Below are 25106 nucleotides of genomic sequence, written 5' to 3'. Positions count from 1 at the left end.
AATGCGTCTCTAAAAGCCCAGTGCAAAAGGAACAAGCAGAAGACACTTGGATACCCTTCAAAAGTAGATTATCAACTGTTTTTAATTTTCCTAACACCGCCATCCAAGCATAGCAAGCATAACGGAGAGCATAACCTTTGTGCCAAATGAATTTACTCCACACCACATTCTCTAAGTCATCATATAGGAAATCCTTAAAATTCCTGGGCTTAGGATCAGATAAGCCCTTCCATCTAAGAACAGTTTGCTCTTCCACAATTTCAGTATCAAAATAACATTTTTAACATGAACAGGAACCTCATCTGGAATTGCCCATTGGTTGTGCAACAAAGCATCTTTAACCCTCAAATGAGCAACAGCAGTGGAATAAAAAACATCAGCAACAGGTTTATGATCACACCAAGGATCCCAAAGAAAGGAAAGGTTGCCATTCTGGTTAACAGAAAATGAGATAACATAAGTGATGCAGGTGGCTTTACGGCAGAACAATTTCCAAAATTTGGAAGCATTGGGAGGATGCAACTTCCAAGCAGACTCATATTTTTCTATGTACCAGGTTCCCAACAAAGTGACCTGGTTATACATTCTAAAAAGGAAAGAGCAAGCCATATTATGATGCATAGCATCAAAAGAAGGTACACCCAAACCGCCTTTGATTTTTGGTTGGGTAACAGAATTCCAGGCAATCATATGTAATTTCTTCTCCAAGATGTTACCAAAGAGAAGTAACTTAGAGCACATACGATAAATCCATTTGCAACAGTTTTTAGGTATAATTGCCCCCCGAATCCAATAAGCAATAATATTGACAATAGTGAATTTCAGATATTGTAATCTACATGCAAAAGAAAGGAACTTGACTTCCCAACCCGCAAGTAGAGTAGAAAGTCTACTCAGCAGGGGTTGGAAGTGAGAAAAATTGAGTTTGCTAGTGGAAATAGGAAGCCCCAAGTAGGTAAAGTAGTTATCTTCACAGGCAATACCAAGGCAGGTAGAGATTTGCTGGGCCAAAGGAAAATCTTTTGCAAAAATAATAGAGCTCTTGGCTGGGTTAACGAGAAGACCCGAAGCAGCCCCAAAACAGTGAAGAGATTTTTTCAAATTGTTGGAATTATCCACAGTGGCTAAACCAAACACCAATAAATCATCAACGTCCATAAGATGACTGCACCTAAAATTCTTATGAATAAGCCCAAAGATAGGTGTTTGCTCGCTAGAATCAAGGCAGTGAGAAAGAGCATCCATAGTGATGCAAAAGAGCAAAGGAGACAACGGGCAACCTTGCCTTAACCTGGAAGAAGAATTAAAAAAATCCTCCAAGGCACCATTAAGGTTAATAGAGAAGTGCACAGCAGTGATACAACCTTGAATCCACTTAATGAAGCAATCCGGAAAACCTTTTTGCTACCAATTTACCGCTATCTTTTTCAGAAGTGTTTACTATTTTTTCATAAAGATTTGTGTATTTAATAAGAAAGTTTTGTGATCTCTTTTTTGGATAAAAATTAGAGCATAGAAAGCAAAACTATGACTTCACTTTGAGCCCCAATGGGGGGCATTTATAGGCTTTGTAGCAAAGTGATCTAAGGAATTTTTTTCCATAAGATTTAAATATATATAATTCCCACCTTAAAATATATATTTTTCAAACTTTATTAAGTTAAAAAATATATCTTTTAAATTTATAAAAAAAAAAAGTAAAAAACAACATAATAACCTCAACCCGGAAGCTGAGCTGGGTTTCTAAACGTCTCTACCAGTGCCCAGCAGCCAGAGTCTTTGGATGGACTTCCTAGGAGATTACAGCAGTCAAAGCATGGACATAACTACCTGTTTGTGGTGATTGACCGTTTTAGCAAGATGGTGTGGCTGGTTGAAATTGAAAACAGTCACAGGTGAGGAAGCAGCCAAGTTGTTTTTTCAGCATTAAGAAATTAAATAAAAAAATAGTTCAAATTTTATCTAAAATGACGAGGAGACAAAAATTTAAATTTTAACAACTTTATAATAAAATTGAATTTTAATACATTTTAATTATACTTAATAATTAATATTTTTTAAAGAAGCCAGTTCACAGTCTATTGAGTCAAGTCGGGGCTTGCAAAAGTTGGGCTCATTAGCTCATAAAAGTTGGCTCATGAACTATTCATCAAGTTGAGCCCGATCTAGCTCACGAGTAAGTTTGACTCGATTACACTTCGAGTTGACACCAAGATGATCTAAGAGTGATCATGCTTTGTATTGTTTACTCAAAATCTATAGGAAAAACAACAGCCCAAAATCTGGAGATGTTAGATATTGAAATACACAAGAATTCATTGGTACCTATGTAAATCTACATTATTTATTTTTCAGTACATGCATAGGTATTTATGTATTTAATTTATCTATAGTAGCCATGGGGATGTGAATTTGATTATTTGTATAGTTTGGCTTGAGAATTCGATAAGTAAATTCATCTTAATTGTACACTTAAGAAATTTGAAATTGTCAAATTATTTCTCAAGCTAAACTAAGGCTTCGTTTGGGACGGCTTTCTTACTGCTTCTTAAAGCGGCTTTCTAATATAAAAAATAAAAATTTTTGTATTAAAAATTGCTTTAAGAAGCAATAAAGTCATTTCAAACGAAGTCTAAATCAAACCATACTTTATTTAGATTTCTTTGATTTGGACTAAGACGAACCAAAATATAATTAATTTTAATAATGAATTTAATTATCTTTAACTTTAATAATATATAACTTTAGCATGTGGAATAAAAAATACACATATTGACCAGTATGTCACTTATTTATTTATATGTAATCATTAATTAAAACTTTGAAACAAATTAATATAATTTAGTTTTTTCTTTTTAATAATTCATTAAAGGCGTTTGAATTCGGATCAATTGAATTTAAATCCCATTATATTAATTTACTGGATTCTAACTCCATCCGACAACTTGTTGGAGCACACAAGCAGGAGGGATTATTCTGTGTGGAGTTAGACGTAGCTCTACATTCGGAGGTGACGTAGCTCTACATCTGGACTGCAATAAAATATCGTCACGTGCTCTTACTCTTTACCACGTGGCCCGACGATCCGACCCCGACCGGAACCCAGTATTACTATGATTTAGCTGATTTGTGCAGACTAGTGTATTGCTAGGTTTTGCTCGGTATTGCTCGGAAAACGAGAAATACCATTGTGTCAAGACCAATACCTAGCAATAGCAAGCAATACCGAGCAATACCCCGGTATTGCTCGATATTGGTTTTGACAGAGCGGTATTTCTCGTTATTGTCAAGCAATACCTAGCAATACACGAACATAGCAATACCGGGTCCGATCCAGGTCATGTCGTCGGGCCGCGCGGTAAAGAGTAAGAGCATGTGGCAACATTTTATTGACGTCCGAATGTAGAACTACGTCAGTTATCCGGACCTAATAAAAATTCGACATACTCAAAGAGTCAAAAGAATGAGTCAGCTGCAACTCTTCTTACGAGAGCCGCCGGCGACAAAGTTGGAAGCAATCAACCTTCTGTTTTTTTCCCAATATGAAGTAGAAGATCATTTTTTTTCCCAAGTTGATCACCCACTGTCGCACCCACGTGGTCACCGTTGACATGGCGGTCGCGCGACCACAGGGTTGTTGGCGAGTCATTGTGTGTCGTTTTCTCACTTAGAAATTTTGTCTTCTATCTGAAGTGAGTAGAAGAATTCCCAAAAGAAATTTAGTAGCAGAGGAACATTTTGGAATTGTTCTTGATGCGGATAGATGGAAGTCATTAAAGAAATTAGTTAACAATTCTTGTTCATTTTACAATAATGACTTCATGATATTAAGTGATAGGATAAAAAATTTAATTTTTTTAATGGCTATTTGGTTTGTTAAAAAGGAAATATAATTATTTGAAATTATTTAGATGTGTAAAATAAATGCATGATATTAATTTTATTTTGTTTGAATTGAAGAAAATAAATACAATGTAAAATTTTAATTTGTGGTGGTTGACTCATAGGAGAGGGCAGCGGATGGTGTTGTCGTGGCTGACAATGCTTGTAAAGGTGTGTGGATGTGATAACTTGTGATGGCCATCAGTAGGAATAGACAATGGGTGGTGCCGATTGTGCTAGTTGGCAGATGTGATAGTGGTGGCGCGCTAAGGATGGTAGTAGTCGGCAGGGGAGTGGCAAGCAACGGAACGAGAGACCACAATTGGCATGTGAGCAAAAGCTAGTGGGGGTGATGACAATGTAGCATGCGTGTGATAAAACGATTTTTATTCAAAATTGAACGAGTTTATTTTACCTCAAAATGAATTATAATACTTGGTATTACATTTATAATATTTTATATTCTGTTTCTTTTTCTTCCAACTAAGGGGCTATTTGGTATTGGATTGGATTTAACTTCAATAGGATTTAGTAAATCCTATAAATCCAGATTTAGTAAATCTCGAGGCTGTTAAATCCTGAAAACTATTAGATATGAAATGTTAAATCCTGATAAACTATTTGGTAATAGATTTTAAGATTTATGATAATTAGCAATTTAAATATGAAGAAATAATGATGAATTACAATAATACGCTTGTTATAGATTCAAGATAACTTCATATCATATAATAAATCGAACATGAGTTTGTATGATAGAAACTAGTACATGCAGAACGAGTACATGACACTATGATAGAGTAATATTTATTTAGGCATCAATAGACTGCTATTTGATAATACACGTTAGTATGATTAGGAAATTGATATATCTTGCATTGGAGAGTAATTCTACCATAACGATCAATTTCTTTGAAAATATTTCTGAAATCAGAAAATCATAAAATTACTACAAAATTTATTCAAAGTTTAAATATTTTAAATGCATAAATAAATGCTTACCCGAGCATTCCACAAATCTGTTGCGATGACATGTCTTATCGCTTCTCCCTAAATTCTTTCTCAATTTGTCGTATTTAAGTTAGGATCCTCATCAGACATTTTAACTTCGACATGTTCATTATCATGCTCCATTTTCATCTGTGACATATTGAAATACATATCATGTCCATGATATTAACCTATAAAGAAAACACTCAATTAACCATACAAATAATTCCATTTTTTGTCAATCAAATTTTCAATCATATAAATACAAATCATGATCCATATCTATATGAAAGAGGAATTGGAGATGAAGCTAGAGCTTGAATATTGACTTGAAATTAGAGTGATTCTATTGTCTAACCATCGTCAATAGACCACCACTAATGAATCACAATCTTTGTACCTTTGTTATTTGATCATTACAGTTTGACAACTGCCATAGAACCACCATTATATGACCAAAATTGTCAGAGCTTTGGCCTTTGACAATCACCTATGATTTTCCAACCATCGTCACTTGACTTTGGTTCTTCTTCAATCATTTTTGTCTGAAAATGATCCTATAATTACTATTATTTAACTACAATCTCCTGACTACCATCGCCCCACGATGACCCTCCTACCACCTTCACTTATCGATAATCCTTTAATCACTTTCGTCCAATTACAATCCTCTAATTACTGTTGTTCAATTATGATCCTTAAATCACTATCACACAAGTAAGGTCTCCCGACCATTATTTCCCAAATAAGGTCTCCCAATCACTATTACATGACTATGATCTTTCAAGAACCATCCACAATCACCCAAGTAAAGTATTTCAGCCTTTGTTGTCTGACTACAATCCTTTGAATACATTCACTCGACTATGAACTTCTAACCACTTTTGTCCAACTATGATTCTTAAATCATTTTTGTCATATTACAGTTCTTTAACAATCACCGTCCTACTTAAGTCCTCTGACTACTATATCTTTAAAATGCTCTCCCAATCCCAATTGTCTGACTGTGGCCCTCTAACGACCACCATCACTCGACTATAATCTCTAACCACCCCATTACTTTCTCTTGACCATTATAGCCCAACTATACTGACGCTTAATAATCTCATCACCTGTCTTCACTAATAGCTTCAACATCCACCATCACCTATAAGTCAAATGCATATCATTGATATTAACTCTGACTCTTAACCTAAGCACTAAAATTTATCATGTACTTTTTCATCTTTTGTTTCACCATTAAATATTTTTTTGCTTCCTAAAAACAATGAAATATTGGACCTATTAATCTTTCAAGTGATAAAAGAGAAAAGCTCGAAAGATTTCAATGGGAATCCAACTAAGCTAGAAAGCCTAAAGACGACTTATTCTTTCATAAGTATTATTTTGTCAAGTACAGGACCCATATATTAAATTCAATCATAAATGAAAGATAGAAAAATGCTGGACACTGGCATAAGATCACATGAAATGGACTCAGGATAAGGCGAAAAATAATTATATTATTATTCATTTAAAAAGTTAAATTTATTTATTAGTAAAATTAAGTAATTATGATAAATATTAAATTTATTATATTATATAAATAATCAATTAAAATTTATATTCCAGCATTCATTTATATTTAATGGCATTAGATAATTTAGGATTAAGAGAGGTGAAACCACATTGAATGGAGGGTATACAAATGCCCAACCTCAAAATTGAGTTTTACTTATGAGGGAGAGCAATTTCAAAAACTCTCTTGCCCCTAAAAAAATTTTTTCTTGCCCTATCTTAAAGAGTTTTGTGTAAAACTTCATGAAAATATCTCATGTAAGACTTAATGGAGTTCTCTAACTCTTGCAAGAACTCGCATCATAATTTATGTAAAAGAAATCGAAACAAAAAAAATGAAACTTGAATTTACATAAGTCTTAAATTCTCAAGATCTTAAAACAAGATGATTTTCACAATCTTTAATCGAAAGAAAAACATAACTTGATTCATTTTGAATTCGTCGAATTTCGAACTACGGTTTCTCTCCCTTCTCCCTTCACTTTCTTCTATCATGAGTTAATCATCTATGGAGCAAGATAACTCCTCCTTATGAGAGAGAGAGATGACCAATAGTTATTTCCTACGGATTTGTCATAATAACCCCTCATGAGATTTATTTTACAATAACTCATAAAATAACTCATATGAGTTATTTTACAATAAACGCTCATATGAGTTATTTTACAATAACTCATAGGAGTTTTTTTATAATAACTCAAAGGAGTTATTTTATAATAACCGCTCATAGGAGTTATTTGATCAAACGGTCCATAAACGAATGATCAAATTATCTTTTCTTGAACAATAGGATTTAAACATAAATAATTAAATTGCAATAATTCAAATATATGGGCCACATAATGGTTTATATAATTAAATATATATTCTTAAATAATTATTGCGACGTCTCGCATAATTAATATATTTAATTATTCTAACATTTTGCCCACATTCAATCCCAATCCAATTCACCCAGACCCAAAACACTCATTGTTTCTCATGTGCACTGTTTCTGGAGTTTGGACTCTGCCTCTCCTACGATCCATTAAAAACCTTCGCTATATGCGATTCTTTGAACATCTGACATCACCTTTGTCCACTCTCAAAAGTAAAGCAAGCTTCAGCTTTTATGATTACATATAAGACATTTTTTTTATATTTATTTTTGTATTCTTTCATCATTCTTAAAGATTTTTAAGTGTGCGCCTATCATAAAAAAATTATCTTGACCGGGCACGAATCTTGAGGTAAAATTGAGTTGAAAGTCTCCAAAATTAAATTCGGGACCATCTGAACTCTGATTCCAGTAAACTTATAGTCTCAAAAGATGAACCTAATGACACCAAATTCAACCCAATCTTAGCTCAAATGGGACCAAATTGAAGACTCAAAATGCATTTTAAAGGTTCAAATTATAAATTGGATGACCAAACGGTTTACAAACGTGACATGCTTATAGTCGAATCGAGCGGCTCGACGAGATGAATCCATTGAGCCTAAGATCGTCAAATTCTGACATCACGAAGGCACCCAAATACTAGATAAATTGTATATAATCAAAGGAGTTGATATCAATCGTCCATTCAAAACACTCACAACATGCTCTTGATCTACTCCCTATTTATTGGTAATACCACTCCCAAAAAATAATAAATACACTCCTCATTTTTCATTAAGGGGAGAGAAAGCAAGGGAGAAAGGAAGAGAAAAAACAGAGGAGAAGAAGAGAAATCTGATCTCTCTTGCCACCAAGCTCATCCTCGACCATCGCCCAGCCACCGACTACCGCCGAACTTCCACCAGACCACCAATTATCAGCGGGCTTATACCTTCGTCGCCTACCAACTACGGTCATTTCGACCACTGTCGCCTGCCAACGATCTTTTCAACCTCTATCACTTGCTGACGACGGTCTTTTCGATCTCTGTCGCATGCCAACTACGATCCTTCTGACATTCGTAGCCAAACTATGGTCTTTCCGACCTCTGCACCTACCAATTACAATCCTTCCAACCTCTGTTGTCAGACAACATTCCTTTCGACCTCTATCGCAAGACTACGATCTTTTCGACCTCTGTCACATGTTAACTACGATCCTTCTGATCTTTGTCGTCAGATAACGGTCCTTACGACCACCATCACTCGACTACAGTCCATCCGACCTCCATCGCCAAACTACAGTCCTTCTGACCTTCGTTGCATGCCGACATAGGCGGATCCCCATGTAGTTGAGGGGGGGCAAATGCCCCCCCCCCTCAAAATTTTTTTTTTTTTAATTTTAGTGAGATATTTTGAAATATTTTGAGTATTTTGGAATATTAAATTTATTATATTATATAAATAATCAATTAAAATTTATATTCCAGCATTCATTTATATTTAATGGCATTAGATCATTTCTGATTAAGAGAGGTGGAACCACATTGAATGGAGGGTATACAAATGCCTAACCTCAAAATTGAGTTTTACTTATGAGGGAGAGCAATTTTAAAAATTCTCTTGCCCCTTAAAAAAAAATTTTGCCCTATCTTAAAGAGTTTTGCCCACATTCAATCCCAATCCAATTCACCCAGACCCAAAAAACTCATTGTTTCTCTTGTGCGTTGTTTCTGGTGTTTGGACTCTGCCTCTCCTACAATCCATTAAAAATCTTCGCTATCTGCGATCCTCTGAACATCTAACATAAGCTTTGTTCACTCTCAAAAGTAAAGCTAGCTTCAACTTTTATGATTGAGTATAAGAATTTTTTTACATTTATTTTTGTATTCTTTCATCATTCATAAAGATTTTTAAGTGTGCGCATATCATAAAAAAATTTATCTTGATCGGGCACGAATGTTGAGATAAAATTGAGTTGAAAGCCTCTGAAATTAAATTCGGGACCATGCAAACTCTGATTTCAGTAAACTTACAGTCGAACTGAACGTCTCGAAAAGACAAACCTAACGACACCAAACTCGACCCAATCTTAGCCCAAATGAGACCAAATTGAAGACTAAAAGCACATTTTGAAGATTCAAATTATAAATTGGAAGACCAAATGGTTTCCAAACGTGACATGCTTATAGTCGAATCAAGCGGCTCGACGAGACAAATCCAATGAGCCAAAGATCATCAAATTTTGGCATCACTAAGGCACACAAATACTAGATAAATTATATATAATCAAAGGAGTTAATATCGGTCGTCCATTCAAAACACTCCCAACATACCCTTGATCTACTCCCTATTTATTGGTCATATCACTCTCGAAAAATAATAAATAGACTCCTCATTTTTCATTGAGGGGAGAGGAAGCATGGGAGCAAGGAAGAGAAAAAAAAAAGAGGAGATCAAGAGAAATCTGATCTCTCTTACCACCAAGCTCCTCCTCGACCATTGCCCAACCACTGACTGTCATCGAACTTCCATCAGACCACTAATTATCGGCGGACTTATACCTTCGTTACCTGCCAACTACGATCCTTTCAACCTCTGTCGCCTGCCAACGGTCTTTTCGACCTCTGTCGCTTGCTAACGACGGTCTTTCTGATCTCTGTCGTCTGCCGACTTCGATCATTCCAATATCTGTAGCCAAACTACGTCTTTACAGCCTCTATCACCTACCAATTATGGTCATTCCAACCTTCGTTGTCATACAATGGTCATTCCAACCTCTATCACCAGACTACGATTTTTCTGACATGTGTCGCATGTTAACTACGATCCTTATTATCTTTGTCGCTGGATAATGGTCCTTACGACCACCATCACTCGAGTACGGTCCATCCGACCTCTATCGCTAGACTACGGTCCTTATGACATTCGTCGCATGCCGACTACAATCCTTCCGACATTCGTTGCTCTGTCACTCGCAGACTACGGTCCTTTCGACCACCGTCACCCAACTATGATCTTTCCTACCTCTGTCGCCCTCCGACTATGGTCCTGCAACCTAAATGACCATGTCAATATTGGTTCTTCTAATTCCCACCATGTAATGCACTCTATATGATTTATATTTAATACATCAAACCAACTCTTTTCGCCAAAAGAGGGCCTCATTCGTAATTGACTATAAACACTAGTGGATTTATTCAAATCATGTCAGGCCCAATGAATTTTTCCCCTTTTTAGATGTTTCAACGTAAAAACTTTGGTGTCTCTTATAAACACGACACCCTCTCTTTTATCTGATTGTGTGTTAGATCTTCGTTCAAAGCTTAGACGTTAAACTTTATATTTCTTTATCGTCGTGAATATTCCAAGACCTCCCAAATGAAGCCTTAATCTCACCTTCCAATGATGACTATATCTCTTGAGTTCACTATCAGTACTAAATTATACGAATATTAAAATTTAGTTGTTAAATTTATAGATGCTGATGTATTATTTATTTTTTAAGATGAATTATTTAATTGAGTATTATCGCTATAATATTATCCTTTAAATAACAATATTATTATGATAATAGCATGAGTAATTCTATACTCATAAAAGAAATTTAAAAAAAAAAAGGATGTAGCTCATATTGATCTGTTGGTTGAGAGCTTCGACAATCAACGAGAAGATTTTATATTCGAAACTTATATATGTGATGTATGTATTTGCCTTATTTGACCTAAATTTTTTTAAAAAAGATTGTTAACTAAATTTATGTAACCCAATTAAAAAAAGTGATCCACTTGGCCACTAACACTTGAGCATAATTCTCAATAAAATTTGAAATTTTATAGGAATACTTTTGATTATAGAAAATTACTTTAACACTATTATGGTAAATATCCTCTATTATATAAGGGTTACAAGTTGTTAGGGGATTAATCTAACATCTATAGCATATTGCATCAGTGAGCACCGACTAGTAACATTAATTTGAATTTTAATATGATGCTCATTTGAATTTTAATTGAAAAGATTAAGCAATAAATTCCCACTCCATTTTTCTTTTAGGGTTTCTGCGCCAGTAAGCCGCAAGTGTACTTGAGCACCGACCAGTAACATTCAAATCACCATTACCCGAGGGAATCCCATCGCCGCGTAGGGAGATAACGGCGACAGCGGCTGCAAGGCAAAATCCCCCAGCACATCCAAATCATCCCATACCGCCTTCCAACTTGACGTCGTAGATGGCCCATCTAACGTCGGAATATTCCGCTCAAATACTTCCAACTTCTCCTTCTCCACCTCCCTTTTCCTCTTTACCGTCGCCGCCACTGGCGATTGGATCCACTTCCCGGATCGCCCAACCTCATTCGGAAAATTCAGAATCGCTTTATTACCCCTCATCTGGAACGCGGCGCGATCATATGCCCTTGCGGCCTCCAGCGCCGTATCAAACGTACCGAGCCAAACCCTAGATTTCCGCCGTTTGGGATCCCTAATCTCTGCCGCGAACTTTCCCCACCGCCGCTTCCGCACACCGCGGTACTGCGTGCGGTACTGACGGCTGTCGATTACAGCTGCGGCTGGCGGTGGCGATAACTGGTCGGCGGCAGCGTTGGGGTTGGTGAGCGTGGATGGCGAATCGGCGTCAAGCCGGATGATTGAAGATGTGGGATCAGGGCATCGGACCCCTCCGTGAGAATTGGAGGAAGCGGGAGGTAGGATTAGGGTTTCATTGTGGTCGAGGTAATCGGAGACGTCGAGGTCAGCGAGATGAGGAGCGGGTAATGAAGGTGGAGTTGGGAGGGCGGCGAGAATTTCATCCAGGGTGGAGGCAGGGGGATCGCTGAAGAGGTGCTTGTTGATGCGGTCGAGGGCAGAGAGGTATGCGAAAGCCATGGATTTTACAGAGAGAGAGAGCGAGGTAGAGAGACTTTGGAAGCGAGAGTTTATGGAATGTTTAGTAGTATATATAGGAGGGGATTGAGGATGAGGTCACCGCCGTCGGTGGCGTTTAGGAAAAGGTTGAAAATTCGCAGGAAGCAGTCGCTACAATTCATTGTGAATAGGCCAATAGGGACGTCAAATTTTTTCTAGTTGTGTAAAAAGAGAAAGGTGACTGCGTCTCCGGTCACCGGAAGTCGCTTCCATGCATTTTTGTGCTCACCGCCGCCAATTCGTCCTAAGAAATGTCAAAGAAAGAAATTATTCTAGGAGAATGTAGAACACATTTTATCGTCCGGGGGTTAATTAGAATCCGGCACATCAGTAGTATCGAGTCAAGTATCGAGCGGTATCGAGCTGAGTGGTATCGAGCCGTTTTAACAAGCAGTATCAAGCCGGTTATCGAGTAAGGTGTGATCTGACGCATTCTAATTGGTCTTTAAACATCGTTTGTTGTCCGCACATAATAATTTCTCGGGAGCTCATGTTGTTTCTTTGTTGGATTGTTTGAAAAAACAAAGGGAAAATTGTAGTCATTTTTCATTTTTCTTAAATATAGTTTTTTCATATTTTTTAGTTTACTTTTCTAAAATAAATAAATTATTATCAAAAATAATTTTTAGACATTTTTTAATGTTTTAGTGAAACCACAGCCCATATCATTCAAGACCAGTCTTAACTATTATCATATCATCATCGGCATCAACTCCTTATGCTATATACAATAAAAATAAAAATATTATTTATTGAAGATATCAAATGCATTTTTATTTTTTATTAAAATATAAACAAAATAAAAAATATAAATTTATTCCAATGTCTTTTTACAAAAAAATAGGCTTTATATATCTCATAATAGTCACAATAAAAAAATGTCAATTATTTATTTTCGAAGAAATATTATTGAAAAATTGGTCGTAGCAAAATACCCTTTTTTTTATTGTGAATTTTTTATTTAAACTTTAAAGCATGTTGTGAATGACATTAATTCAAATAATGTTCGAAAAAGAGTCGAACAAAGTTAGAACATCGATCGAATATCATTCAAGATGGGTTCGAGCAAGGTTCGAATACGACTTGAACAAGTTTTAAATGTAGTTCATACAAGATTTGAACATAGCTCACACACGATTCGAATAGGGTTCGATCGTAGTTCGAATAAAATTGGGTCGTAATATCATTCTTATATATATATTGGATTTTTCTCTTTCCCCACTACGTGTCTTCTTTTAAGAAAATGAAACAAGGAATGAAATGGCTAGAAGACTTTCTATAGGCCGCTGAGCATCTACAAACTTTGGCTATAAGAAGAGTTTATATCAATGTCTTTCTCTTTCTAACAGCAAGGAAGTCTCAAAGCGATGAAAAAGGTCTATAAGTTGCCTAATGGACGCAACTCATTTTGATCTATTAGTTAGAAGTTTTGGCTATCAGCTAAGAAGTCTTGGTTGAAGTTTTTGCGTATATATGTGATGTGTGTATGAGTTTATCTTAATTGACCTAAATATCCCAAAAAAAAGTTGTCTAATGGCTCTATTCTATGAAAATAGAGTAGCATTAGTGGCATGAACATCTAAATAAGTGTTTTTAGGATTCTCTGCTACAGTGAAGGTCATGAAGGGTTAGCCAGAACATAAGGAAGCAAAATCAAGTTCGAAACTTCAACAATTAAATCAGAACCATCTGAACTCCGATTTCAGCAAACTTATAGTCGAACTGAAGTCTAAAAAATATGAACCCAATGACACCAAATTCAACCCGATCCAAGCTCAAACATGTCCAAATCAAAGACCCGAAGTACTTTTGGGAAGTTCAATCCATAATTTAGATTACCAAACAGTTTCCAAACGTGACATGCTTATAGTTAGTCGAGCGGCTTAAAAAGATGAATCCAACAAGCCCAAGATTGTTAAATTCTGATATCGTTAAGACATTTAAATGCCCAATAAACGGTTGACGATCAAGGGATTCAACATCGACCGCCCATTCAAACCACTCTCAATTTACCAATGATCTTTCTCCTATTTACTGGTCAATGTCACTCTCAAAAAACTATAAATAAACTCTTCATTTCTCATGAGAGGGACCCCAAACAAGAAAAGAAGAGAATGAAGTAAGGAAGCAAGAAGAGAATGAAGAAACACTATTTTTTAAATCGAAGAAGTGATTTCTAGATTTTTTAAACACTATTTTTGATAAATTTATGGTCAAGATGATAATATAGTTTAACGGGAAGGCTCAGAGATAGCGAGAGCAACTTGATATGAGTGCAAATGAGCATAATTAATTAAATACTTAGAAGCATAATTAAGAAATTTCAGAGGCTACTGGAGAGGTCAAAAGTCATCCAAATTAGGAGCATCTCTAGAAACCATAGATTGCTCAAACCATGGTTCATTTAGTTAATAAGATGTTCAAAAAACTATAGAATAATCAAAGATAAATCAATGCAGTGTAATAATTCTCGATAGAAAGATCATGTTACCCTCTCCCAAAATATATAAATAAGCCATATTTCTACATAATTCAAAGAAAAACTTTAGGATAGAGAATTGTCAAACTCTAAAAATTTTAGAGTTATTTGAGCTTCCACGTATGATTAGTCTTCAACCAAGCCGACTCCGACGCACGCCATCAGCCTTGTCAAACAACATTTATCGTCGCCTGCCATCACCATCACTTGATATATACTACTATTAATCAATGTTCGAAATCATTGACATCTTATGCTAATATTCCCAATCTCCCTACCTCTGATCAAGCTAAGCACTCACCAACTCACACTAACAACTCACCATCTCATGACTTCCCCTTGATTAATGACATAATTAGGATAATTAAGCTTATAATTGATTAAATTTTCTCAATATAAAATTATACTTAGGATCACCTTTATTTTGCTAATAAACATGAGGAAACAGGAATTAAATAAAGCTATTAGAAGAAATTTTCTTAAATGTTGAGAAAATATATAATGACAGATTCACATACGTCAAAATCTCATTATGATCTTCATAACGAAACACGAAACTTTCAACCAACGAGCTGAGTGCCGTAACAAATTCTTCTTTTAATTAAATGCTCTATGTATGATTAGGTTTTAATTAATTAATGCATGCTCATGCAGTCATGCTTCTAACAAAATAAAGAGTCGACCTGGCCAACGTACTGCAACCATAATCACAAGCAGGCAAGAAATAGTCTTCCAAAAAATTTAATATTAAATTATATTTGTACACTACACTAAAATATATTTATTATAAGTCACATACATTAGGATAAAAATTTTATTTGTGATAATTTTTATATTATTTTTTAAAGTAATTTTTAATACAAATTTTTTTAATTCAATTATTTTTATATGAGAAAGCTGTCTCAAACGAAGTCAAAGTTAGACTTCTTTTAATCATTATTCTTTTTGTTTTCTAACTCAATTTTTTAGTATAATTTTTTTTAAAGAACAAAAAAAATAATAGCCAAAATATGTCCAAAAGGAAGCTATAATTATTTTATTTAAACTCTATGCAGATTTTTACCTTGTCATTTTGTATTGCTGGCAAAATACTTTAGGGAAAAAAAAATCATATCATGATATCATTAAAATTTTAATTAAGTTGAGTAACAAAAATTTTAAATCTTATTTAAGATGAGGGAAATATATATGTAAATATTTAATAATATACTGACATCAAAAAGAAATTTAAAAATTCTGAGACTCATTCCAACTATTGTTTGATGAGAAGAGAAAAAATAATTAAATTTGTTGCCATGAAATTTTTTTTTTTGCAACAATTTCATATATTTTTAAAAAAATTATTAGACTATTAAAATAATTTTTGAAGTAAATTGATTGTTGATTAAAGTCTTCTCAAAATGCTTTGAGATGGGCATGTCAACAAATGCTCCGGTTGATAATCTTTGTCTCGACCCGACCCAAATAATTCGGATTTGGGTTAACAAATTTAATAATAAGGTCGAATTTGGGTCCAAAATTTTGATGCATATATTAACGTGTTGGGTTTGAGTTGACCTACGAACCCGATAGTACTGACCCGTTAAATTATTTTGCATGTTTGTATATTTTTTTTTATTTTTTTGTCAATTAATCAAATTTTAATAGTTGATAAGTTACAAACTTCCTTTTAATGAAAATAGGTTATTGGGTCGGATTTGAACCATTAAGGGTTGTCGACGTGTTGGATTTGGATCCACCTTTTTTGAGTACTTGTTCATTAAAAGAATTGAGTTTGGATCGACTATACTCATATCAGGTCAATTATGGGTTTCACTTGAACCCGGCATATTAATTCACTTTGACACCCTTATTATATAAATATTTATAATATATGCATATACACGAGCATAAATGTACCTATATATCCCAAATAAGTTTGGAGGTCATTTTCATGACAGCCAAACTGGAAGAATTATTACGTCCTTTGACCGGACGTAGAGCTACGTTCGGCCGTCAATAACATGTCGCCACGTGCTCTTATTCTTTACCGTGTGGCCCGACAACTTGACTCAGACCGGAACCCAGGAATGCTATGTTCGCATATTGTGAGGTATTACTCGGTATTTGCTCGGTATTTCTAGGTATTGCTTGGCAATAATGAGAAATACCGCTCTGTGAAGACCAATACTGAGTATTACCGAGCATTACCGAGTTGTACCGAGTTTTCTAGAAAAACTCGGTACAACTTGGGATTGCTCGGTATTTGCTCGGTATTACTCGGTATTTGCTCGGCATTGATTATTGCCGAGCAAAATCGACCAATATCTAGCAATACCGAGCAATACCTAGCAAAATTGAGAAATACCGAGAATCCTGGGTCCGTTCAGGATCGAGTTGTCGGGGCGCGCGGTAAATAGTGAGAATGCGTGACGCGATTCTACTGGACCGGACCAAATAAAAGTTCTGTGACCGGACCAAATAAAAGTTCGCCAAACTGAGCCCAGCAAGTGCTAATTTTGATGGCCACTATAGATTATGTAAGGTTCAAGACTCTTTTAATCAGCAACGATTATATGCATTTACTTGTTTCGTAGACGACGAAACAGTCGTCATATTGAAGCTGTTATGGAATTAATTGTGTGCAAGCAATATATGTGTTGGCTTTATTGTTTTGTTTTGTATCGTATTTTTTTATTAGAATTCAGTCAATCTTTTTGCCACATAAGTTGCTAATGATCGGACAGCTGGTTAGTATAGGCACAAATCTTTTGTGAACAATGCATAAGCCCTTTCAGAAATTTAACTTCTGATGAATATAAATAAACAATTAATTGATTATTTCATCATATTTTATCTTACAATAACATCTCGATTAGGGGTGTAAAAATTGAGTTTCGGGTCGGATTTGGGTTGATCCCGAAACTGGCCCGGGTTCAGTCGGATCGATCCTAACCCGACCCGATTATGTAAACGGGTTGGAAGTTCAAACCCGGACCCAACCCTTTGGGTTACCAAGTTGACCCAAGCCTATACCGCTGGAAGGCGACGACAGGGCTTGTGTCGATAGTGGGACGGTTGGGCAGTCAAGTAGCCTCGGATGCAACAAGCTGGCGGGCAAGGGCAACTCGGTCGAGCATACGTCGGGTTAACCCAGACAGCGCGGTCAACTTGTTTCAAACAGGTTTTCAAGTTGACCTGTCGGGTTTCTGAGTTAACCCAAATCTGACCCATTTGCAAAACAGGTTGACCCTAACACGAAAATTTTAGATCGAGTTAGAGTTGGATTTTCGGGTCGTGTCAAATACTAACACCCATAATCTAGCCACCTTACCCTCTTCTGTCATTATCGACCATTGTTGTCATTACTATCGATAACCGTCATTATCATTATTTACCACCACCATCATCGCTAGTCGTCGCAGTCATTACCATCACTATCATCTTCATCATCGTTGTACAAATCAACAACTTATGCTATATTCAATAAGGTTAAAGTTTTATATTTAATATACTAAATACATTTTATTAAGAAATTTTATACTTCTACCCCAGTTATATTTAATATCTCATTTTTATAACATTTTATTGTTTAAAATATATAAAAATATATCCATTAAAATTTATATTTCGCTTTAAATAAGTTCATAATAGCACAATTCATCCACTAGTCACAATATTGGTACATAATCAATCATCATTAAACAAAAATAACTATCTTAATTTAATTTAATATATATATATACATTAATAAAATCAATGCATCATTGCTCTCCATATATTTTTATATAAATATAAATAATAGTAGACATGATTAGGACGTAATAGAATCATAATAATTTTAAGTATTACATTTCCAATTTTTTGTTTTTTCTCCAAAAAATTGATTAGGTAGATTTGCAAATTCTAATATTGCGTATTACTTATATGAACTATCTATTCTTTCTTTTTTTTTTTTTGGGGAAAAGATGGATTAAAATGTAAATTTGATATAGATAAAATCTGAGAGATCAGAATTTGACTGAAGACTTTTTCTCTATTTTTTGCAAGTGGTTTGGAATGTAGTTAGAGGTCGATTATTTGCTTTAATTACTTCCTTATTGTAGATAGTGAATGGAGTTAAGAGTTGATATAAGGCCGTAGTCAAATAGCCACTCTCCCATGTGAATATCACAGCGTATAAATTCGCCCTAAGAGAATAAATCAAAGGATTCACCCATTCTAGTGGTCGAACTCGTCCCTAACTTGCAAACGCCATTGTCCAGAGTAGGGGTGTCAATATTTGACACGACACGAAAATCCGACCCGGATCCGACCCGAAAAATCCGGTTTGGACCAAACCCGATTTCAAAACAGGTCGGGTTTTGGGTTCCCGTATTCTACCAGTTTGAAAAAACGGGTCGGGTTCGGGTTGACCCAGCAACCAAAAAATTTGGATTCCAGCCCGCTGCCAGCTGCCCTCGCCCGAGCTGCCCGATGCCCGCTGCCCCGCGTGCCCACGCCCGCTCCCGCGTACTTCGCTGCCCTGCGTGCCCCGCTACCCGATGCCCCCGCCCGCTCAAGCCCTCACGTGTCGTGTCCGCCCCCTCACACGCCTTTCGCCCGCCTCCATTCCGACGTTCAAGTGCCGGCATAACCCAAATCCGGGTTGGGTCGGGTCAACCCGGCAGGTCGGGTCCGGGTCAGACTTTTCGACCCGTTTACATATCCGGGTCGGGTTAGGGTTGACCTGTTTGAACCCCAGGTCAGTACGGGTCCGACTTGAACCCGACCCGAAGACTCTTGGGGACTCAGCCCTGGTTCTTGGGGACTTTTGACTCTTATTACGAGGAACTGGCCTCTTGTTTTTGGGACTTGTATGCACCTACTTTTCCCTACAACATATATCTCAAAGACTCGCAAAAAATACTCACCATGGAATCCTCGCTCAAAAAATTCGCCTGAGAGGAAGAGGTCATATTAGAGATAGAGATTCATGTGTACATCATACAACTAATCCATGTAGGGAAAAGTAGGTGTCGTCAGAACGTTGTCGTCGGGCTCATCGGCATCCCTTCGGTGGGAAGGGGAGAAGAGGTGGAGCTGGCGAAAGAGGACGTGGGAGAGGATTTCGGGGAAGGCGGTGGCGAGTGGCGCAGTCGTGTATGAATTGAAGAATGTGACTGAGATAGGCCTTGGTCGCCAATGGAGATCATGCTTTGGCGCTGTTGAGGATTTTGCAAGTTTTCGATTGGGTCGGCATTGGAATAAGTTTTAGGTGGTAATTGTGTAAACAGACAAGTTTATGTGTTAGATGAGTAAATAAAAAACTTTTAAATGTTATGTGTGTAAATAATCTCTATAAATAAATGGTGAATAAATATTCTAGAAGATATTTTTTGAATCTTTAGATCCCCTTTATATTATTGGGTTATTTGCTAATATAATTTTTTTTTCACATAATCTTCTTTCTTACTAATCTCATTTATTTAATTTTCTAGCTCTAATCTGCCAACAACCTACTAATAAAGTTAAGTGTCTTCCATAAATAAATTTGAATCCAACAAAAATAATCATAAATTTGTTACAACTTACAACTTTGAGATAAGTAAAGCATCTGTATCAAATATCAAAGACATGTGTCCCTACAAGAATACCTCGTGAGATTGATCATTACACTCTCATAACTCTTGAAAATAAAAGGAAAATTAATATTTAGGGTAAAAAAAAAAGAATCAAGAGATAAAATCAGGTAGGAAACTTCAAAAATTAAATCGGAGATCATGAACTTTGATTTCAACAAACTTAAAATCGAACTGAACATCTCAAAAATACGAACCCAACGGCACCAAATTCGACTCAATCCGAACCCAAATGACTCCAAATCAAATACTACTCAAAGCATATTTGGAAGGTTTAAACCATAATTTGGATTACCAAATGGTTTCCAAACATGACATGCTTATAGACGAATTGAGTTGCTAGACAATATGAATCCAACGAGCCCAAGATCGTCGAATTCTTATATCACAGAGACATTTAAATGTCCAATAAATGATCCACGATCAAGATATTTAAGATCTGTCGTCCATTCAAATCACTCACAATTTAATTTCCTATTCATTTGCATTTTTTTTCTTGATTGCTATCAGCTTAATCCTATATTGATTCGATTTTAAAGAGATTTTATGATTTGTTTTTGTACAATGAGATTTTTAATATCACGTATTTAGTTAATATATTGAACTCGTTCTAGTAGTAATAAGTGATTTGATGATTGGAAGTCATTTTGTGAAGGAAAAAATAAATTAATTAACTATCAAAGTTTTATCATTTTTAAAATTGACTATTTTTGTCCCAAGTTCGGATATAAAAAATTGAAGAAAAAAAAAGTTTCCCTTAATACATTTTATGGCTACACCAATGAATAAAAAAAACCAATTCCAAACAAAGCCTTTCGTTTGAAAATTTGACTTTCTCCAGCGCAGACTATTTCTCTCAAATCTCAACGGATCAAAACCCACCGAAACTACGACGAAATCAGTAACCTTATCCTCAACCCCTCAACATCTCCACGTATATATTGCTCCATACTCCCCAAACTCTGTCGTGCTCTCTCTCTCTCTCTCTCTCTCTCTCTCTCTCTCTCTCTCTCTCTCTCAGACACACAAAACCCCCCAAGGCCGCCGGATCTCTCTCCGCCCTTGACCGCATCCGCAGACATCTCCTCGACGAACCCCCTGCCTCACTCCTCGACGACCTCCTCGCCGGCCTTCTAACCCCACCACCTTCAGCACCCGTTCCCCCTCAGGCCCATCTCGCTGACCTCTCCGTCTCCGACTACGTCTACCAGATCCCAACCCTGACCCTAAATCCCGCTTCCCCCGGTCCGCGAGCCGAAATGTTCAGATTCAGCGATGCACCGACTTCGATCATTCAGTACAGCGATTCCGAATCCCACCTCCAGCTCACCATCCCCCAAGCCGCTGTTCCTACAGTGGAATGGATCGACGGATCCGGTGGCGATAAGCCGCCGCCGGCTGTGGAACTCGTCGATTGTCGGCGGTACCGTGGCGTACGGCAGCGACCATGGGGAAAGTTCGCAGCGGAGATTAGGGATCCCGAACGGCGCGGATCTAGGGTGTGGCTTGGCACGTTTGACACTGCTTTGGAGGCCGCACGGGCTTATGATCGCGCCGCGTTCAAGATGAGGGGTAGCAAAGCGATTCTCAATTTCCCCAACGAGGTTGCAAACTCCGGTGATTGGATCCGGCGATCGACGGCGGCAACGGGGAAGAGGGTGCGGGAGGAAGCGGAGATGGAAGTGGAGGGGAGAGTGAAGAGGGAAAAGTCGGAGAGTTTTGAGGAGAATATTCCGTTGGCGCCGTCAAATTGGGAAAGCACGGACGTAAACGACTGTTTTAACTTGCCGCCGTTATCGCCTCACCCTGCGATGGGGTTCCCGCGGTTAATGGTGATTTAAATATTAATGGAGGAAGTTAGTGTGTAATTACAGAAAAAAAATATATTTTTATTTTGTATCAAAATTAAATCATTCATTTGTGTTTGTGTATGTCTCTCCAATTCATTCATTATTTGAGAAAGTAAATGTGATAGATTTTGATATGATGGGCATACTATATTACATCACTGATTTAAAAAAAAAAAAATAAATAAATAAAATTTATTTTAAATGTTAGAAGTTAATTTTATAATTAATTTAAATGAATTAATCATAGTTTTAAAATATTTTAAAAATTCTCACCAATCTTCACTTTAATGACATTTTTGTTTCATTTGGGAGCTGGGTCTTTATATTACTTATAAAATTAAAATTTTGTATTAATAAATTATTTTAAGAAGCAATAATTTATTCGTTACTACTCCCAAAGAAGGCGCATGGCGGCATAACTAATTCCTCGATAGGCTTAGCAGCAACCAACCACAAATCCCTCGATAGACATAGCAGTAACCAACCCTATAGGTGCAAGACCACACAATTATTTTCTCCTCATTTAAAGAGTCGCGTTGCATGAAAGAGGAATTAAATATGGGTTGGGAGGTTCCCAACCATGAACTGACCCCGATGGGGTCCAATCTAACAGCTTTTAGAGGTACAATTTTGTGCAATTAGCAATAAGCAAAATTATAAGATAAATTAAGTAAAATGAACGTCACAAGGGTCAAAATTCACTGGATTAGCTTTGCTAAGTGAAGCCTAATTTAAACGAACTTGTTTGATTACTGAGCTTAAACATTTCGTCAAATTATGATTATGACGGATTTCAAAGATATTAAATTTATTTCTGAGATAGATCATAGATGCAATAATTGAATAATAAATTAAAATTAAAATGAAGTTTATCTTAAAATATATTTAGTGGTTTTAACACACATTTTGACTTTTTTATTTATTTAAATTTTATGGATCCAAATTTTTTTGTATATATATATATATATATATCATCCCTTCAGATAGAAGATATTCTAACTTCAAACTAAATTATTTATTTTACATATTGCACATAAAATTTTTAATATAACACTCATTTACTGAATAATTTTTTTAATTTATTAAATTTCTAAAGTTAATGTCATTTTTTAAATGATTTAATATATTATCTTCTAAAAATCAAGAATAACACTTAAAACCCAAACCTATTTTAAAATTTAAATACGATTAATTATTTACATTATATGTAAAGATTTTGAGCTCTATCATAATTAAAATTTACATCAAAATATTTGAAAAATTTTTTTTTTTCTGTAAGAACTCGACCGACAGTCAAAGAAGCTTATAAGCAGAACAAAACTATCAATAAAATGGAAATAGCAAAGAGCCAAAAATATTTATAAAATTAGGAAATAAAGCGTGCAACGCGGCTAAGACTTTGACCAGCAGATACAGCTATGGCCTGGGCTGGAAATGCAAAAGTTAAGAACCAGACAAATAACTTTGGTGGAGCTTACAGAGCCACTTAAATAAAAAATAAAATACAAACATCAAAGCAATAGAGATTATCAATAAGACAAATTAAATCCTATATTGCATGACACCTGCATGCAAGGACCGTAATATCTTATAAAAAGATTAAAAAAATCAATACGTAAGATTTTAGTATTTATCTATGAGATATTTATCATCAAATAAATTTTGATATCATGGAAATATTTGCAATTAATATTTCATGAAATTTAAGATTATGTTCGATAAATAAAAATTTTCATTTTAAAAAATGAAAAATATAGTTAAAATAGGTTTTGAGTGAAAAAATAAAAGAGAAATCATTTTGTATGGAGAGATCGGACTGTGAGTGCACATATTATGTACATTATATATAATTTTTATATATAATTTGTACACTCACAATTCAGACATAAACTTCCCGTCCGGAGTCCGTCCTCCCGTCGGAATAATTTCTTCAAAAAAGGCTCCATTTCATAGATGACTTTTGAATAGAATAGACTTTAAAATTCTCAGATATGCTTTAAGATTAGTGAAAATATATAGCCAATTATTTCATCCAATTCTCAAAATAGAATTAAAAGATTTTAGGTTATTTTGGGACAATTTTCCTACTGTTTTTTTTTTTTAAAAACAACTTTCTATTACAAAAATTTCTAGTTCAAAATTTTAAAAAAAATTTATTTAAAAAATAGTAAGAAAATTATCCCAAATAAAATCTTAATATCATCCTATCATAATTTTTTTTTTCAACTCACAGATGGTAGAAATTATTGAGTCTATGAATTATAATTAAATTTTGCATCTATGATTATATTTTTTTATCATATCTATTTGATATTTTTATGCACACCAACATATTTTTATCTATTTAATATAAAATTAAACTAAAAACTCTGAAACATTATAAATCATTATTTGAATTTCATAGAATGATTTATGAAACTTCACATTCCTTTACATCGGAAATGCACAGAAAATATGTAAGAAGCTTTATTCAACGGTAAATTTAGCTCTAATATAGATAAAAAATGTATCATTTATACTGATGAAATTTCAAGGATTTGCTTCTCAGTATGCCTTCATAAATCATAGACAGCAAGAGATTTGATAGAATTGGCTTCAATTATAGTTCAGTGATGTTGGATGAAAGCCTCATAGTTTTCTTTTATGATATTACCAAGGAGGAGTGCCATCCATGAATGTAAGGAGAGCAAAGAAATGCAAACCAGTCATGGAAGTTTAAATATAGAGAAATTATTTTTTGTGGAGAACAGATGCAGAATATCATCTGAAGTTCAATCAAAATCTGTCACATCAACAGTACCAAACCGTGTTATCGAACAAAGTTGATATATCGCATTCTGATTGGTCTCCGAATAGCATTTGGCATCCGCAGATAATAATTAATCCTAAATATAAGGTGTTTAGATTTATATGCATCAACTATCATTGAGTGTTGCAATTGCTAATCAATAAAGGTGATAATAT

General features: G+C 35.4%; 2 protein-coding genes across 2 annotated transcripts; one reads left to right on the top strand and one right to left on the bottom strand.

Moving 5' to 3' along the window:
- Positions 1–11394: 11394 nt before the first annotated feature.
- LOC110106429 (ethylene-responsive transcription factor ERF105) lies at positions 11395–12174 on the bottom strand. The gene has a single exon (XM_020836335.2). The coding sequence runs from the start codon at positions 12172–12174 to the stop codon at positions 11395–11397; it is 780 nt and encodes a 259-aa protein (XP_020691994.1).
- A 9100-nt stretch (positions 12175–21274) lies between these two features.
- On the top strand, positions 21275–22271 carry LOC110106428 (ethylene-responsive transcription factor 6-like). The gene has a single exon (XM_020836334.2). The coding sequence runs from the start codon at positions 21552–21554 to the stop codon at positions 22131–22133; it is 582 nt and encodes a 193-aa protein (XP_020691993.1). The 5' UTR covers positions 21275–21551; the 3' UTR covers positions 22134–22271.
- The last annotated feature ends 2835 nt before the right edge of the window (positions 22272–25106 follow it).

The sequence above is a fragment of the Dendrobium catenatum genome, unplaced genomic scaffold, assembly GCF_001605985.2.
Source record: "Dendrobium catenatum unplaced genomic scaffold, ASM160598v2 fragScaff_scaffold_948, whole genome shotgun sequence".
NCBI lineage: Eukaryota > Viridiplantae > Streptophyta > Magnoliopsida > Asparagales > Orchidaceae > Dendrobium > Dendrobium catenatum.
The sequence above is the reverse complement of the archived record's forward strand: the minus strand, read 5'-3'. Positions and strand labels throughout refer to the sequence as shown.

Excerpts from the sequence above, each read along its gene's own strand:
- LOC110106429 (XM_020836335.2), bottom strand. The coding sequence starts at position 12,174 with ATGGCTTTCGCATACCTCTCTGCCCTCGACCGCATCAACAAGCACCTC.
- LOC110106428 (XM_020836334.2), top strand. The coding sequence starts at position 21,552 with ATGTTCAGATTCAGCGATGCACCGACTTCGATCATTCAGTACAGCGAT.